Genomic DNA, 16,756 nt, shown 5'->3' with positions numbered 1-16,756 from the left:
AAAGGTAGGACATGATTTCTTCGTACAGCAATGAAAACTAGTTATAGTTAACCAGAAAAGAGAAACATTATTTGTATTTAATATGACAGAGGAGTCAATAAAACCTATGTTCAAATTAAGAGGAAAAACCTTAATACCCATCAGATACAAAGGCCAAGGATATGAACTGTCATGCACTAAGAAATGTAATTAGTAAACGAAGACAGAGGAAAAAGTTGATCTGTGTAGTAATCAAATACGTGCAATTAAAGAAACCTTGATATATTATCTTATGCTGACTGCAATATCTTTTTCCAGTTGAGGCCCCGTAAATTTGGTTCCCTCGTCATTGCTGAGGGCAGTAGAAACTACCTTAGCCCTTTTGGAAAAGGAGCATTGCGATCTGTGTGATCCCCCTGGCTTTGATCACCTTGCCCTTGCTGCCTGCTCTAACCGTTGCTGGCCTCCAAGCAGCCCTGGTCCCGGGCCCTGCTCTGCGCGCATCCTGGGCCAGTGAGTCCTCACACTTTCTTCCTGTGACTTGCTGAGTGTTTCATCCCTTGTAAGAGGAGCCCTTCCTTCCCCTTCCTTCCTTCCCTCTGTAGAATCCCAGTCATTCCTCCGTGCCTGTTGCTCTGTATCTCAGTGTCCCCGAGGGATCCTTCCGGCTCCGGGGCCACAGGCCAGTTGGCTGGTGAGGGCACTCACATCACCCCACCTTCCCAAGCTATTGAAATAGAAACACTGGCAACTGAGTCTAGAAAAGCCAAGGGAGTCGATCCGAGTTCTAAATCTGGAAAAACAAAGCGGAAGGAAGCTGACCTCTGGGCCAGGGCTGGCCATCTTGAATTTCCTGACAAACCACCATCTACTCAGATGTGCCTTCTGAGAGGCGTTCACCTTGGGCCAGTGCCAACACCCCAATTTCTTTTCAGAATCATGAACATATACCATAAATGGTAGGTGGTCAAAGAAGGAAAGCCCTTACCCATCGGCCTCTCCTTGGTCTTTGCTTGGTATCAGTTTAAATCCTATGCATTAGATCAATTATGCTCTGTGTGTGTGTGTGTGTGTGTGTGTTTAAGTTAGGGATAAATGAAAAGACACCATAAATCAAAGAAGAAATATTTGGGAAAAATAAAACAACTTTCAATGGCAAACTACCCTATTCTCGACTCTAATTCAAGCGAGGCTTCCAGGAGAAAATCTGTGGGGCGCAGGGCCCAGGAGAGGCACACGGGGGGTCTACAACATCCCTGCCCCACTGACACACACATACGCAAAGGCACACAGAGTCACCCACCCAGCACCTTACAGTGCAATACCAGTGAGATCTGGTGAAAGAGATCTTCAAGCACAGCCTTACCTAGGGAGGAGATGACGCGCAGCTCCCGACCTGCACCCTGAGGTGTGGGTGGGTGGAGCCAAAGGGCAGAGGGGAGCAGCCAGCCTCTCGCCCTTGGTGTGACCTCGGGAAGGAGCCCCTCTGGCCACCTCTTTCCTCGGGAGGACCCCCCACGCACCCAGCCCTGGCTCCTTCTCAGGCGGCCACCTTCCTTTCCACGAAAGCTGGGGTGCCCCGGCGGTCCAGACCAACGCTTGAGCCATGACTAGCGGATACCTGATGCCGTCGGGGATCCTGAATTTCAAATGCTTCTTTTCTTTCAGCAGAACTGGCTTACGATCTGGACGTGGATGACACACCTGGAAGCAAGCAACACGTGAACCAGAAGGACAACGAGATAGCAGCCTCTCACAACCTGGGGAACAGCTGTTCCCCGCTGAAGGTTCTCACCAGCTTGGCCATCTACGTGGCGGGCTTCTTCCTACTGGTGCACTGACTTCCCAGTGCTCGCGCCCATGCTGCCCGGCGGCACCCCGTGGCCTTCCTCTGTAAAGGGAGCCACCTTCTTATTTTTTTTTCTATTTTTTTTTTATCTTGTATACCTCCTCCAGCCATTAAGTAGAAGACCAACCACGTGTTGTGTTTTCGAAAATCAATGGTGTCTTTGAGGAAGGTAAATTTTAGTGGTAGTGTAGATCATCTTTTTGCAAAGAAAAAAACTCAAGTTGTGCCAAATTATTTTCCTATGTTTGGTTGCTAGAACATGGTTACCATGTCTCCCTTTCTCTCTCTTCCTCTTTCCCTTTGCATGGATTTCTTTGGAAAAAAATAAATAAATGTTCAAATAAAAGTGCACTGGGTCTTTTTTTGTAAGCCCTCATACATGGTGACCACACGGTGCTTTTCCTCCCCCTCACCTAGCTTTCTGTTCAGTGTGGGAAAAATCCCATCGGGCGTCAATGAGGTCATTCAACCCTACCTCCCTGCCTACCTGTTGTTGGGGGATCAATCCTGGCCCCAAACCCCGGTCAAAGCCCCCCTCCCAACACACTCCCAATGCCTAATCTCCACGTGGAAATCTTGAGTTAGAGTGTTCTTGCCAAAGAACAGAAGGTATCTCAAAAAGATCCCCTGTCTCTCTTTACAAATTTCCCTTTGCTGAAAGTCCTTTGCCCAAAGAGAAACCCTCCTTTTGGGTCACGTTCAATCACACGATTACCATCCTTCCTTTCCCCCAACCCAAGAGACGTAGGCCCAAGAAAGAGTAATTGTGTGAAGAACTAACTCCCCAAGCTTCTCTGCTACTGTCTTGGGCTTGTCGTCTGTCACTCTTCTCCAGGGACAGGCCCATGGCGGGGCCAACAGTTACCCTGGGTCAAGCTGCAAAGGTGGGCATCGGGAAAGCCTTGATTTACAGCAAGCGACCGCATCCACTCTTGGCTACAGGTGGGTTTCTTCAACACTTGTATCCTTGACAGTGAGGTTTTGTGTACCTGTTGCACATCAGGTACTGTACCAGACGTGGAGGCAGGAGAAAACAAATATTTAGTCCCTGTTCTCCTGGAGCGGACGGTCTGGCACCAACACGCCTTACCAGCTCTTTGCCGATTGTAGGCCGGTGTTCCCACTGAAATCTGGGTCTTACATGTGTAACATCACAAACCATCATGGCGCCGATGCGGATATCTGGACGTGCTACTGCCAAAGAACCTCAGGAATAACCAACTTGCCACTGTCACAATGCCTAGCATGTGGCTCATTTGCCAGGTGAGGTCAACAGAAACATTTGGGTTTTTTTCAACAGAAACATTATTGATTCTTTCCAATGAGCAGGAACTCAACTCCCACCTGAGGGCAACGACAGGAGAAGCTGAATGAGTATGAGAAAGAGAGGGTGAGCCACCGTGAAGGAGCGCGAAAAAGGTCAAGGAAGGGACCGGAGAGTCCCCTTTGATTCTAGAAGGTGGTTCCAGCCAGGATCTCCAATTTCTGTCTGATGGCCAGAGGTCACCATGCGAGACGCAAGAGGTGTCATTACTCACAACTTATCGTCCCCCGCTCCTGCTGTCCCCAACACACTTCTGGCAGGGTGTCCTGTGGACCACAGGGCTCCAACATTTATTTTCGTTCTCTGCAGAAATGCTCACAAACACAAATTGGAAATGTTTGGTTTAGTGTTTCCTTCCGTTGCTTTTGTTGAAGACTATAATCAGTTGTATTTATTAATATAATTTCAGTGATTTGTAGCCGTTGGTAAGACTGGAAAGGGAATTATCTTTGTTTTTCAAACCATCATTATTTCTGTCTTTGGATGGGATTTGTACAAATCTTTGTTCTTGGATTCAGGAAACCTAAATACTGGGCAGGTTTGCTCCTGGGCCCCGGAGGGTGGTATTACAACAGCACGGAGGCCAGAAGAAAGAACTAGAGCCGACTTCTCGCCTAATCATCGTTCCTGTCATTCTTCAGGAAGGTTTTTATTTAACGTGGCAAAAAGAATTTGTGGTTCTGAGACCAGGTTTTATGCCTGCAGGCAGGCGAGGACTGTTCTAACGTCCGTTCTTCCTCTCTGGGAGGCGAAAGGGATTATCAGCTTTTATGTTTTAATGTATTTATTTTTTTTAAGATTTTATTTATTTGACAGAGAGACACAGCGAGAGAGGGAACACAAGCAGGGGGAGTGGGAGTGGGAGAGGGAGAAGCAGGCTTCCCGCTGAGCAGGGAGCCCGACGCGGGGCTCGATCCCAGGACCCCGGGATCATGACCTGAGCCAAAGGCAGACGCTTAACGACTGAGCCACCCAGGTGCCCTTTAATGTATTTATTTTTTAGATTTATTTTATTATTTTATTTTTTAAGGGGGAGGGGCAGAAGGAGAGGGAGAGGAAGAATCTCAAGCGGGCTCCGTCTGGTAAAGGGGAGAGTCAGGACAAGATGCCTGGGCTTTCTGTTGCTCCAATGTCGTAGCATCGTTGTCTTGCCTGGTGCTGGTGTCACGTATGTGCTGTTCCCGTCTTAGGACTTCTCCAGCCTGAGGACATATTTGACATACTTCAGTGCCCAGAACATGGCCCGAGCCAGCCAGTGTGTCTGCTGTCTTTGGTACACTGTCTACCAGCTTGGGTCTGTCAAGGCTGAATGGTGGGATGGAAGACACCTCTTCTGGGATATGCATAGCCTGCTGGCTTCAGCTAAGTGGTTGGGATGAAAATGAATAACCATACCCCATGACAAACCATGGACACTCCGCCATCTTTTATTGACATTTTGTTTTACCCAATAGCCAGTCTCTTTTCACTTTCCACCCATGCCTTTCCCTGCCCTTCTATATTTTTTCTTCCTCTAGTTCAGAATCCAGTTTCACAGCTAGTGGCTTTTCATTTTTGAACTGTTTATTCTACCCTCTGATTTAAACGTCCTACACACGAATTATGGTAAGATGACTATTTGGTCCTTAGAACAGGCCTGGCAGCTGGGAAGCCGTCCCGTTGTGTTGGAAGTTTCTAGGCCTCCTTCTCATTCGAATGCATGTGTCAACATCCAGCAGCTCCACTCTGGTACTTGAACAAGGTTAAATCAGGGAATAACCTGGGGAATCCCTAGGCTGGAAAACACCTGCGGGCTCATCCCGCCATCTTTGTTTGATGACTGCCAGAGGCAGGGCTCTCACTGGCTCACAGAGCAGCCCATCAGTTGCTGGACACCTCCAATTTTTATCAGATTTATTTTATTAAAAACAAATACATATAGATAATAAAAATTCTACTAATAGAGCAATATATAAAGTTTTAGAAACGACATGTATCCCGTAATTCCATCCCCCATAGATATTTACTATTAAACATTTTATCTATATCCTTCTAGGCTTTCTTTCTCCATATATGTATATTCACACCCATGAGATGATACCAAACATACAATTCCATAACATGAATCAGGCTTTATTAGGTTAAACCTAAGTCGGCCTTCCTCGAATTTTCACCCACGGGTCCTGGCTCATCCAGAAAGGCCAACATGAAATGAAGCTACCACCACTCTTCACACAGCTGTTCTTCAACAATAGTTTTCAGTCACTGACTCTTGCCCGTTTGAGGATTTGTCTTCTCGGTGCTGTTCCCAACAGCTCCTTCAGCCCCTTCAGCCCTGCTCTGCGCTCCGGCGGGTCCATGGTCCTCGTATGCTGTCCTGCTGGTCGCTGCGCCCACGGGGCCACTGGAGCCCTAGCACGATGGAACCTGGGTGCTGTGTTTCCACAGAAGCCCAAGGCCTCCACCAGAGCAGTCCTAGAACTCGGACGCTTGCTTAGAAGCCACCATACACACCGCCTGAAGAATGAGCTTGGGGCCAACGGAAACCCCCAGAGGTTTTTGCAAGAATGGCGGCCAAGCCGGGTCTCTTCTATCCCAGACTTCTGTAGTTGATTTTTTAAAGCTGAATCCCAAGGGCTTTTGATTTTACTTGTCTGTATATTGGGGCAGACACTAGACACCATGTGTCGTGTGAGTGTGTGTGTGTGTATGTGTGTGTGTGTATACTAGGGTGGAGACTTTTTTCTTGCCAAGGCCACGCGTTTGAAAGTCCTCTTCTGAGGGGCGCCTGGGTGGCTCAGTTGGTTGGGCGACTGCCTTCGGCTCAGGTCATGATCCTGGAGTCCCGGGATCGAGTCCCGCATTGGGCTCCCTGCTCGGCGGGGAGTCTGCTTCTCCCTCTGACCCTCCCCCCTCTCATGTGCTCTCTCTCTCATTCTCTCTCTCTCAAATAAATAAATAAAATCTTAAAAAAAAAAAAAGAAAGAAAGTCCTCTTTTGAAATTGTTCTCGAGCCAGTTTATGTACCATATACAAAAATTAGCCTCATTTCTTTATAGTCACACCTTGTTTGGAACCAAAAATAATGTTCTTCAGCTTCATCACCCACCTCATTCACAAGGTTTGCTGCCAAGTGGCTTTTAGCTGTTTCCAAAAAGCAACTCTCCCTTCAGGAAACAAAGGCCTTCCTAAGAAGATTCCAAAGAATGTGCTATGGGCTATGGAGGGTTTTTTCCCAAAGAGAAGTTCTAGAGAATTTGAAGAGACTGTCTCTTGGAAGGACATAGCACTAGTCTGGATACAGGTCTGCTAAGGAACCAACAAAATAAGCTCATTGCTTTTCACTCACTTTTATATATTTAGAAATAAATATATTGAGGCACCTGGGTGGCTCAGTCGTTAGGCGTCTGCCTTCGGCTCAGGTCATGGTCCCGGGGTCCTGGGATCGAGCCCCACATCGGGCTCCCTGCTCCACGGGAAGCCTGCTTCTCTCTCTCTCTCACTCCCCCTGCTTGTGTTCCCTCTCTCACTGTGTCTCTCTCTGTCAAATAAATAAATAAAATCTTTAAAAAAAGAAATAAATATATTGACTTTGATTCACGTTAAAAACAGAGTACAGGGCTGGCATACAGTTGGTGTTTAATAAGGGTTTGATGAACCCGATATTCATTATATAAGCATTTATTGAGCAAAGCTTTGTGCCAGACCCTGTGTCACGTGGGTTTCATTCACATCTGTTGAAGGAAACAGGCAAGAAATCATGGTATGGGGGCGCCTGTCTGGCTCGGTCGGGGGAGTATGCGACTCTCCATCTCGGGGCTGTGAGTTTGAGCCCCACACTGGGTGTAGAGATGACTTAAAAATAAAATCTTTAAAAAAAAAAAGGAAATCACAGTACAATATAAACGTTATAATAAGGGTGTATGTCGGATGCATGGGAGAGCAGAGGTCAGTTGGTCAGGGATATAACCCCTGAAGAAAGTGTGGAAGAAAGGATATAAATTGTCCAGTGTTTGCAGAAAGCATAGAAGATGACTTGAAGAAAGTGTCAAAATTGTCCACATTACCAAGGGGGAAGAGTGTCTCAGGCAGAGGAGCAGGACCCGGGTCCGTAGTGGACCACACCCAAGGCTCTTTGTTTTGGGCCATGCAAGACACCAGGGTGCCTGTCCTCGGAGCGGGGGGAGGCATACTGTGTGTGGGGGGGTGCATGGGGGCATTACCTAGCGCTTAGAAGCAATGGACAATACATATACCCAGCAGTGTGGATATTTCTTAAAATCCTACACAGTATGAGTAAAGGGAAAAAAAAGCAAGAAACCGAAGGGACCATATAGCATCTCACCATTGAAACGAATTAAAACATATTCACAGAGGACAGCACACATTTCCCAAAAATACATGCACGCCGAGGGATACACACTGACCACAGTAAAATGGTTGCCTTTGCATGCGAGTGGGCTTTGGGCATAAAAAGGAATAACGAATGAGTCAGACAGAGCGAGAGAGGGGGATCGTCTAGACGAGCTCTGACGATAGACCATGAACTAAGCAGCAGCTGAAACTCAACCCTTTGTACCTGAGGCCGCAAACACAACCCAAGTCAAAGACGGAAGAGAGGGACAAGAAGAGGGAGGAAAGAAGGCGGCACAGGATTCTAGGAGAAACATCTCTCCACGGCCTAGCATATAGTAGGCGCTCAATAAATGCATGTTGAGAAAATAAACAAATGAGCCGAGTGTTCTACCTCAGGCTACATGGAACTATTGGCCAAGCAAAGAGGCCTTCAGTTAGGTGGCATGTCTGCCACCGAATTACGTCTCGACTTAGCATTTTGGAGGTGATTCTGAAGTGAGTCACTTAGCTGGAGCCTCAGTTCGAGACAGCGTGTTTAAGAGCTCTTTCGGACAGATGATAATTATAGCTTTCTTTTGGGGTGAAAACCCCCAGTTTCCAGCACCATTAGGCAATGAAATTGTTATACTTATTCTGCTTCGTTGGAGTCCTGAACTCACCGTGATACTCCAACACCTTCATTTTACAGATGTAGAAACGGAGGCCCAGAGAGGCTAAGAGACATGCCTAAGGTCACACAGCAAGGTGGGTGCCAAGTCAGGATCGACTCAGAGCCGTTATATATACGCGCCGCATTATATATACGGCGTCCCCTTGACAGAGCAGAATTCACAAACGGTGACATTGGGGAGCTAGAGTCAAGGCTGTTTGCGGAAACCTGCATGCATACGGACAGACTTAGTCATACTGATCTTCATTTTGATTCTCGTGGCAGTTAAAAAAAAGAAATCTCTTATCTCACAAAACACATTGCCTTTCCAAGTGAATGCATTCAAGCCAGGGCCTGCTTCAAGCCCTTTAATGTTGCCCTTACAAATTGGAACCCGGGGTGCAGGAATTCCATCATCCTCGTGAAGACTCCCTTGTCACAACAGACGCATTGTTCTTCTCACCCGTACCGTTTGGTTTCGTGCCTTTTCTGTAAGATGTTAGGTATTTATTTTGTTTTGTTGGTGCTTTTGTAATCAGTCTAGACATGGGCCTACACCAACCCATCCAGGAGGCAGATAAAACTCCCACAGTGGAATGAGGTAACCCCCTCCGAGCTGTTCTCTCCGGGGAAGGCAGGACGGCAGCGCCCCTCAGCCAGCCCCCAAGCCAAAATGTTCGGGAAAACGACCACGGAACGGACTGAATTCGCTAATGACGCAGGGAGGACATGTTCCGTCTCCGAAAATACTCCCAGTCCCACGGTAATCTTCATTTTGTCCCTGAGATGAATTTGCTGCCCACATTGTTGTCTAAATGCTGTCTCATTGCAAATGAAAAGTCTCTCTCTGCAGGGGTCAGAGAGACTGCTTACTCCGAGCCTCCTCCGCAGCTGAGGATTTGTAGACTTGACTTTACCCTGAGTAAGCAAAGGTACCTACAGCAAGACAACAAACAGGGAGGGGCTAGGGCACAGATGACTTGGATTTAATAGAGGTGGGTTTCCTCTGCCCTCTTTATGCAAATTGTTTTTGATTTTTTTTTCCTGTCGCAGAACATATAGAGGTCTGACTTATGTTTCACAATTCACAGGGCTGATTACATTTACTTCATTGTCAATGGATAGTAACGTTGTTTCACCCTTCTGGAAAATCTAAAAAGGTTCATCCTTCCTGCAGAACCTCCCTGACACCATCTCTGTGACAGGAGAAGCTTCTGGAGCCCTGGCAATTCCAAATGAGAATGTGTCTTCATGGGGCCCCTGGGTTGGCTCAGTCGCTTAAGCGTCCAACTCTTTTTTTTTTTTTTTTTTTATTTGAGAGAGAGAGAATGAGAGACAGAGAGCATGAGAGGGAGGAGGGTCAGAGGGAGAAGCAGACTCCCCGCCGAGCAGGGAGCCCGATGCGGGACTCGATCCCGGGACTCCAGGATCATGACCTGAGCCGAAGGCAGTCGCTCAACCAACTGAGCCACCCAGGCGCCCCATTAAGCGTCCAACTCTTGATCTCAGCTTAGGTCTTGATCTCAGGGTCGTGAGTTCAAGGCCCACATTGTCTTAAATTTTTTTTTAATTCTAAAAAAAGAATGTGAGGGGCGCCTGGGTGGCTCAGTCAGTTAAGCGTCTGCCTTCGGCTCAGGTCATGATCCCGGGGTCCTGGGATCGAGCCCCGCATCGGGCTCCCTGCTCGGCGGGAAGCCTGCTTCCCCCTCTCCCACTCGCCCTGCTTGTGTTCCCTCTCTCGCTGTGTCTCTCTCTGTCAAATAAATAAATAAAATCTTTAAAAATAAATAAATAAAATAAAAAATAAAAAAAGGTGTGTCTTCAGCTTGCAGTCAATGAGACCATTCAGCCCAGGGTCTCGCACAGCACCAAGCTCCACCTCTTACACTAGGCAGTGCCACCGAAGCTCGTGGAATGAATGTCAGTGGCCACCAAGCACCAGCCAAACGAGAAATTTGACCATAATCCTCAGGTCGGGCCTACTGCCGATAGAGCGCCCATTAGTAACCTTAGGCTTGTTGCGTTTGGACTGGTATCATATTGTTTTCTGCCATTTTACCAACAAGAAAAGTTACTCCCTCACGATTTCTAGAACCTGTGTATGGCTACAATTGCAAGAACACAACAAGGCAAAAATATTGTCTAGGAACAACAGCAAAAATAGAGCTGTTCGCAAACAGCCACGGACTGTCTAAACTTCTAAGTGAATGTCCTTTCTAACTCCTTATTTACAGCAGAGTCCTAAACCATCCAAGAAAGATTCAGTGCTTTCCCAGTGTTTTGTTCAGTGTATCTGGCTGGATTTTAATTCTGGGACTATCAGTAAACTGTGTATGTATCATACAGAAAGCAAAGGGCATTGTTTTTTGTTTTTTGTTTTTTTTTGCCAAATCTGTTGGATTATAAAGAGTTTGCCACATTACAGTTTTTGCAGCCCAGAAGCTCTTGGTTAAAGGTTGTCCTTCTATTATCATGAATATTTATAACACAGTTTTGGGTAGGTTTGCCTCCACTCAGCTCTTGAAGTGCTGATAAACGTTGGTAGTTTCTCTGTCATCAAAATGGTTCTTTCTAGTGTCGATGGTCTCAGTTCCTGTGATTTCAGACACCCATTTAGTCCTATGGCCCCTGACCACATAAAATCTATGGATCCGCAGCATGGACCCCTCACGTGAATGCTGAGAAAACCTTAGAAAAGTGTAGAAGTTTTAGTCAGTATCCTCTCACTGCCCATCATCAGGTCAGCCAGCGTATCAATAAGAACATTATAGGGGCACCTGGGTGGCTTAGTCAGTTACGAGTCCAACTCTTGATTTTGGCTCAGGTCATGATTCCAGAATCCTGGGATCGAGCCCCACACGGGGCTCCACGCTGGGTGTGGAGCCTGCTTGAGGATTCTCTCTCTCCCTCTGCCCCTCACCCCACTTGTGCTTTCTCTCTTTCTAAAATAAATAAATAGATCTTTTTTAAAAAGAACATTATAATAGATTCTCATCGCAAGGAAAAAAATGTTTGTAACTATATGAGATGATGAACGTTAACTAAACTTCTCGTGACAATCATTTCACAATCTACACATACATCAAACCATCATGTTGTGCACCTTAAACTTATACAATGTCAGAGGCCAATTGTATTTCAATAAAACTGGGAGAAAACATTATATATTATGTTCTTAAGTCCTGTACTGCCTACTCAAGGCTTGTCCTGAGGCTCACATGAGGGGATGGACAGGACAGCATTTGGAACGGTTAGATACATCTGCTAGAGGATTCGAAAGAACAAGTATCAAATTTTCGATGTGATGAAAGGTAGGCCTGCGGGGTGGGAAGCCTCAGCTCTCTGGGGCCTTTGTACCTGCCCAGCACCCCCTGACGTAACCCAAGACCCTTCCTGTCTGCGTGAGGAGTCTCCTCAGCCTCAAATGGGCAGTGGTCCTCGCATCAAAAAAATCTCTCAGAGACATCACAAGAAAAGACTTATGACTTCCAAACCTCCTCCCTCGTCACCCTCTTCCAAGCATTTCATGCTTGAAGCTGGAAGTCAACTTGAAGAAAGAGGTGAAGATGGATGCTATGAGTTGAACACTGCCTTCAGTGGAAGCCAAGAATCAGTGTTCCTTGGAACAGAGCATCACTGAAAATTGTCGGCCAAGGCCAACAGCCCACATGACCACTATGAAAAAAAAAACGGTTATTAATCTGTTTTGTCTCGTCCCTTATTTCTTCTGAAATAGCCTTCTTGAAGCCTTGTCAATGCGGTAGGAATCCGGTCCCCCCAGCTCCGTCTTTTGCACCTAGGGACTCATGATTCATTTTCAGTTGTCTTCCAACACCTCTCTTATTGGTCACTTTTGTTTCATCCCTTTGCTAAGGCAGGAGGTGAGGCCCGATGGGATCCCACCCATGACATTCACCCTCAGGAGACAGCCACATCCAAATGAAGTCACCAATCGACTGTTAGTCACAAACTAGGTTTCTGAGAGGGCCTGTGCTCATTATAAAGATGAGTATCGGTTATAGCCCCGCCGGAGCCGGGGAGCGGAATGAGGAGCGTCTGAAGATCAGGTTATATATAGCCAAACTGTGAGGGGGGGGTTAGGCTTCCCAAGAGTTGACCAGAACAGCTAAAGCCTGTGCTTTGAGCCGGTCACAGACCTAAGGAAAAAGGTACTCATGTTCTCCAAGGCCCTGCCAGGCCTGTCCACCCAATTAATCCTAACGAGAGCTTGAGTTACAGAGTGACTCTTACCAGCGGTGAGGCAGGAAGTCCACCCGGTCCCATACCCACATCCGACACCCCCTTCCCAGCAGGAGCCTACGGCTTGCACAGGGAAGCTTCGCAGTGATTCTTTTCTCCTTGTGTCAGCTTGGCTGTGTTGATGCATGGCTCCCCCTCCTCATCGGTAAGCCACAGGCCTTGCTCCTGTTGCTTGAGTAAACACCTTTCAGCCTGGTCTGTGCTCTGAAACACGGTGAGTCACAGGCCTTCTCGCGCACGATCTGGCCCCAGCCCTTTCAGAAGTCTGGATTCCCAAGCGCGAGGGAGCCAGCAAGCAGATGCGGCTCAGCCCCGAGGTCTTCTGAGGGTCCCATCTTACTTTTCGGCCTTAGGCTCTAAATGGCACGTCAGAGCAGCTGAGCCCAACTTCCTCCGTTGCTGAGCTCCTCAGAGGTGCCATCCGCAATGTTCCCGGGAGTCCAGATGCAACTGGAAGCTTCTGAGCCGGCAGCCGGCCAGGACTGGTTTCCAGTGCCGTCCACATTCTTCCTCTCTGAGTTCTCCGGAAGCTGCAGAGCTTAGTGTTTCTTATCCAAAAATCTTCTGGCATTTTTTATTTGTAATAATTCCAAACCCACCGAACATTCTTATAACAACTGAGATTTGGGAGAGAGGGTGGAAAAAAAGGATCGGTTAGATGATGCAGGGCATACTCACTCCTAGGTGCTGATTTTCAAAGGGAAATGAATTTGATGGCCCCGTTTGAGCTCTCAGGGAGTGTTGATTTCCTGCCTGAGCCCCCACACAGCTTTTCTATTGTTAATCGGGGTGGCTGCTTCGGATGGTGGAGGTGTAGGATTTGGGGTTGCCAGGGGCTGGGATCCAGTAAGGCTGGCCAGGTCTGGGAGTAGTATGCCTCTCACACGAGGGCACTGGCAGAACCCACAGCTGCTAGCCCAAGGCCCAGAGGGTGGGTTTTCTCACTCTTGGCATGTGCTATTCTGCATGCTGCATCCAGAAAGAGATGGAAATCATCCAGGGGCAGAGCAAACAGGCCCTCGAGGTCAACAAGTCCAGTCCCCCTCAGCGATAGATGGAGAAAGTAAGGCCCCCGGGGTAAATGAGGGACACTGGGATGGTTCTAGAGCCTAGGGCCTCCTGGCTCTCAGTCCAAGACTCATCTGGTCCTAGCCCATGAGCAGGATCAGAAACAAGACAGCATCTGCCAGGCCAGAATTTGGAACTTTCTCCATATCAGAGTCCCTGGTTTCTTATCTCTAACCCCTCCTGTCACCAGTGCTTGTGACAAAAATCAGACCAATAAATACCTTGCAGAACCTTTAAATCGCCTGGAGACTGGAAGACAAGTACTAGAGCAGTTGACAGGGAACCTATTAGAAGAGGCATTTCTTATGAGTCCTAAAAGACGTGAATTTTCCTTAGAGAAACAGATGGAGATTCATTTCAAGGGCCAAGGGGGAAAAAAAACACATTTACTTAAATGACATGGTCTCCTTCTTCTTCAATGCTTCAAGTACAGGCTCTTGCCTCTGCCTCTGGGAGCTTAGTAATGCACATATCTGGAGACCTGCTTCTCACATGTCTGCTCAGTCCTTCATTATAAGGAGAGAGAATTTAACTGCTGGTTCCAGAAACCGTTTTCCAAGAATAACAGCATATCTGGCCCAATTTAATGCTTTCACTTCTACTTGCTGGCAGAATAAAGAGGCTGGGCATTCCCTTTTATCCACCCCCATCACTGAGGTTTGGCTAAGACCCTTCTCTGGAAATCTCAGCTCTAAGGAAAGGTTCACACACTTGGTTTTTAAAACCAAGGGGAGACGTTGACAAAGGCAAGAAGGTATAAGTGAGGAGAAACTAATACCCTCCCTACAGTAGGAGCTAATAAGATTGGAACCATAATTCCAACAACGCTAAGTGAAGGGGCCACAAGGACTTGGCTCAACCTGGGCCTCAGTGCACCATTCCAGAGGCCCTGGTATCTCTTTGAGTATAGGGAACACTGCCTGAGAGATTATGGGGAGAAACTGAGCTCCTCTAGAGAAGGCTCCAGACACTATAGAACCATCTGGTCTAGAGAAATCTATATTTGCATCTCAACACTACTGTCACAGAAAGCCATGGAGCCAATTATCCTTCCTGAGATATGAATACCATCGGTGGGAACACAGAACATTAGTAGCTTGGAAACTCTAACGGGCCTGGGGGAAAACTATATAAATGGTGAGAAAACAACCCTTGTGATCATTTCACTTCAGTGCACATTGAGTTTTTATCTTATATGGGCCCCTCTCCTTACATTTTTTAAAAACATGACAGAGTGGTTATATCTTGTATTTAGCACTGAAATTTTGGAAGAAAATCTCTTCCTTAGTCAAAACCTCCATTTTAGTTCCCTCCAAACTAGTTCTTAAACCTTTTTGGGAAGGGGGGAAGGAGACATTGAGGGGTGGTGTGAGATTTCTTTGAGAATCATATAAAAGCTTAGGTCTTTCCAGAAAAAAAAAAAAAAACAACCCACACAGATACACTGTGATAAGCAACCTCTGTGATGGCTCCCAACATTTTCTTGGTATTCACACCCTTGAATAACCCCTTCCCGTTGACTGTAGGCTGGACTTAGTGACTTGTTTCAAATGAATTGGATGTGGCAAAAGTGGTGGGATTAGGTTACAAAAAGACTATGGCTTCCGTATGTATGTTTTCCCACAATAATAATAATAATAACAATAATAAAAGACTGTGGCCTCCATCTTGCTTGTTCGGTCTCTTGCTCTCTTGCTCACTCACTCTGAGAAAGCCAACTGCCATCTTGTAAGCTACACTGTGGAGAGAGTCACATTGCAAAAAACTAATGTCTCTGGGCAATCGCTAGCAAGGAACTGAGACCTGCCAACAGCCACGTGAGTAGAAGCAGATCCACGTTCAGAAAGCCCTCAGATGGAGAACATAGGCAGTAACCTCTTTGACATCGCCCACAGCAACTTCTTTCAAGATACATCTCCAAAAGCTAGTGAAACAAAAGCAAAAATGAACTTTTGGGACTTCATCAAGATCAAAAGCTTCTGCACAGCAAAGGAAACAGTCCACAAAACAAAGAGGCAACCCACAGAATGGGAGAAGATATTTGCAAATGACACTACAGATAAAGGGCTGGTATCCAAGATCTATAAAGAACTTCTCAAACTCAACACCCAAAAAACAAATAATCAAGTCAAAAAGTGGGCAGAAGACATGAAAAGACACTTCTCCGAAGAAGACATACAAATGGCTAACAGACACATGAAAAAATGTTCATCATCATTAGCCATCAGGGAAATCCAAATCAAAACCACACTGAGATACCACCTTACACCAGTTAGAATGGCAAAAATGGACAGGGCAAGAAACAACAAATGTTGGAGAGGTTGTAGAGAAAGGGGAACCCTCTTAAACTGTTGGTGGGAATGCAAGTTGGTACAGCCACTTTGGAAAACAGTGTGGAGGTGCCTCAGAAAATTAAAAATAGAGTTACCCTATGACCCAGCAATTGCACTCCTGGGTATTTACCCCAAAGACACAGATGTAGTGAAAAGAAGGGCCATATGCACCCCAATGTTCATAGCAGCAATGTCCACAATAGCCAAACTGTGGAAAGAGCCGAGATGCCCTTCAACAGATGAATGGATAAAGAAGATGTGGTCCATATATACAATGGAATATTACTCAGCCATCAGAAAGGATGAATACCCAGCTTTCCCATCAACATGGATGGGACTGGAGGAGATTATGCTAAGTGAAATACAGAGAAAGTCAATTATCATATGGTTTCACTTATTTGTGGAACATAAGGAATAGCACGGAGGACATTAGGAGAAGGAAGGGAAAAATGGGGGGGGAATTGGAGGGAGAGATGAACCATGAGAGACTATGGACCTGAGAAACAAACAGGGTTTTAGAGGGGAGGGGGGAGGGGGGATGGCTTAGCCCGGTGATGGGTATTAAGGAGGGCACGTACTGCATGGAGCACTGGGTGTTATATGAAAACAATGGATTGTGTATCACCACATCGAAAACAAATGATGTATTGTATGGTGACTAACATAATATAATAAAATTAAAAAAAGAAAGAAAGAAAGCCTTCAGATGAACGCAGCACCAGGTAAGCCACACCTGGATTCCTGACACACAAACCTTGTGATAATAAATATTTGGTTTTTTAAGCTGTTAAATTTGGGGATCATTTGTTACACAGCAATAACTAATGCACATCCATGCACACAGGATTTTACACAGAGGTTCAGGGGATTCCAGGATATCCTAAATCTCACTCCATGGCTCTGCCACATTAACTCCATGTTAAAAATCCCTAGACTGGGAGGTGCCTGGGTGGCTCAGT

General features: G+C 46.5%; 1 protein-coding gene across 1 annotated transcript in view; it reads left to right on the top strand.

The window, feature by feature from the left end:
• The window catches only part of GPC3 (glypican 3), a 415,107-nt gene extending 412,943 nt beyond the window's left edge, over nt 1–2,164 (top strand). The window contains exon 8 of the mRNA XM_035008798.1: nt 1,651–2,164. Coding sequence (XP_034864689.1) covers nt 1,651–1,820 — 170 coding nt within the window. The 3' untranslated portion in view covers nt 1,821–2,164. The remainder of the gene's footprint in view (nt 1–1,650) is intronic.
• Nucleotides 2,165–16,756: the final 14,592 nt, after the last annotated feature.

The sequence above is a fragment of the Mirounga leonina genome, unplaced genomic scaffold, assembly GCF_011800145.1.
Source record: "Mirounga leonina isolate KUSES-001 unplaced genomic scaffold, KU_Mleo_1.0 Mir_101664, whole genome shotgun sequence".
NCBI lineage: Eukaryota > Metazoa > Chordata > Mammalia > Carnivora > Phocidae > Mirounga > Mirounga leonina.
This window is presented reverse-complemented; position numbering and strand designations above follow the sequence as displayed.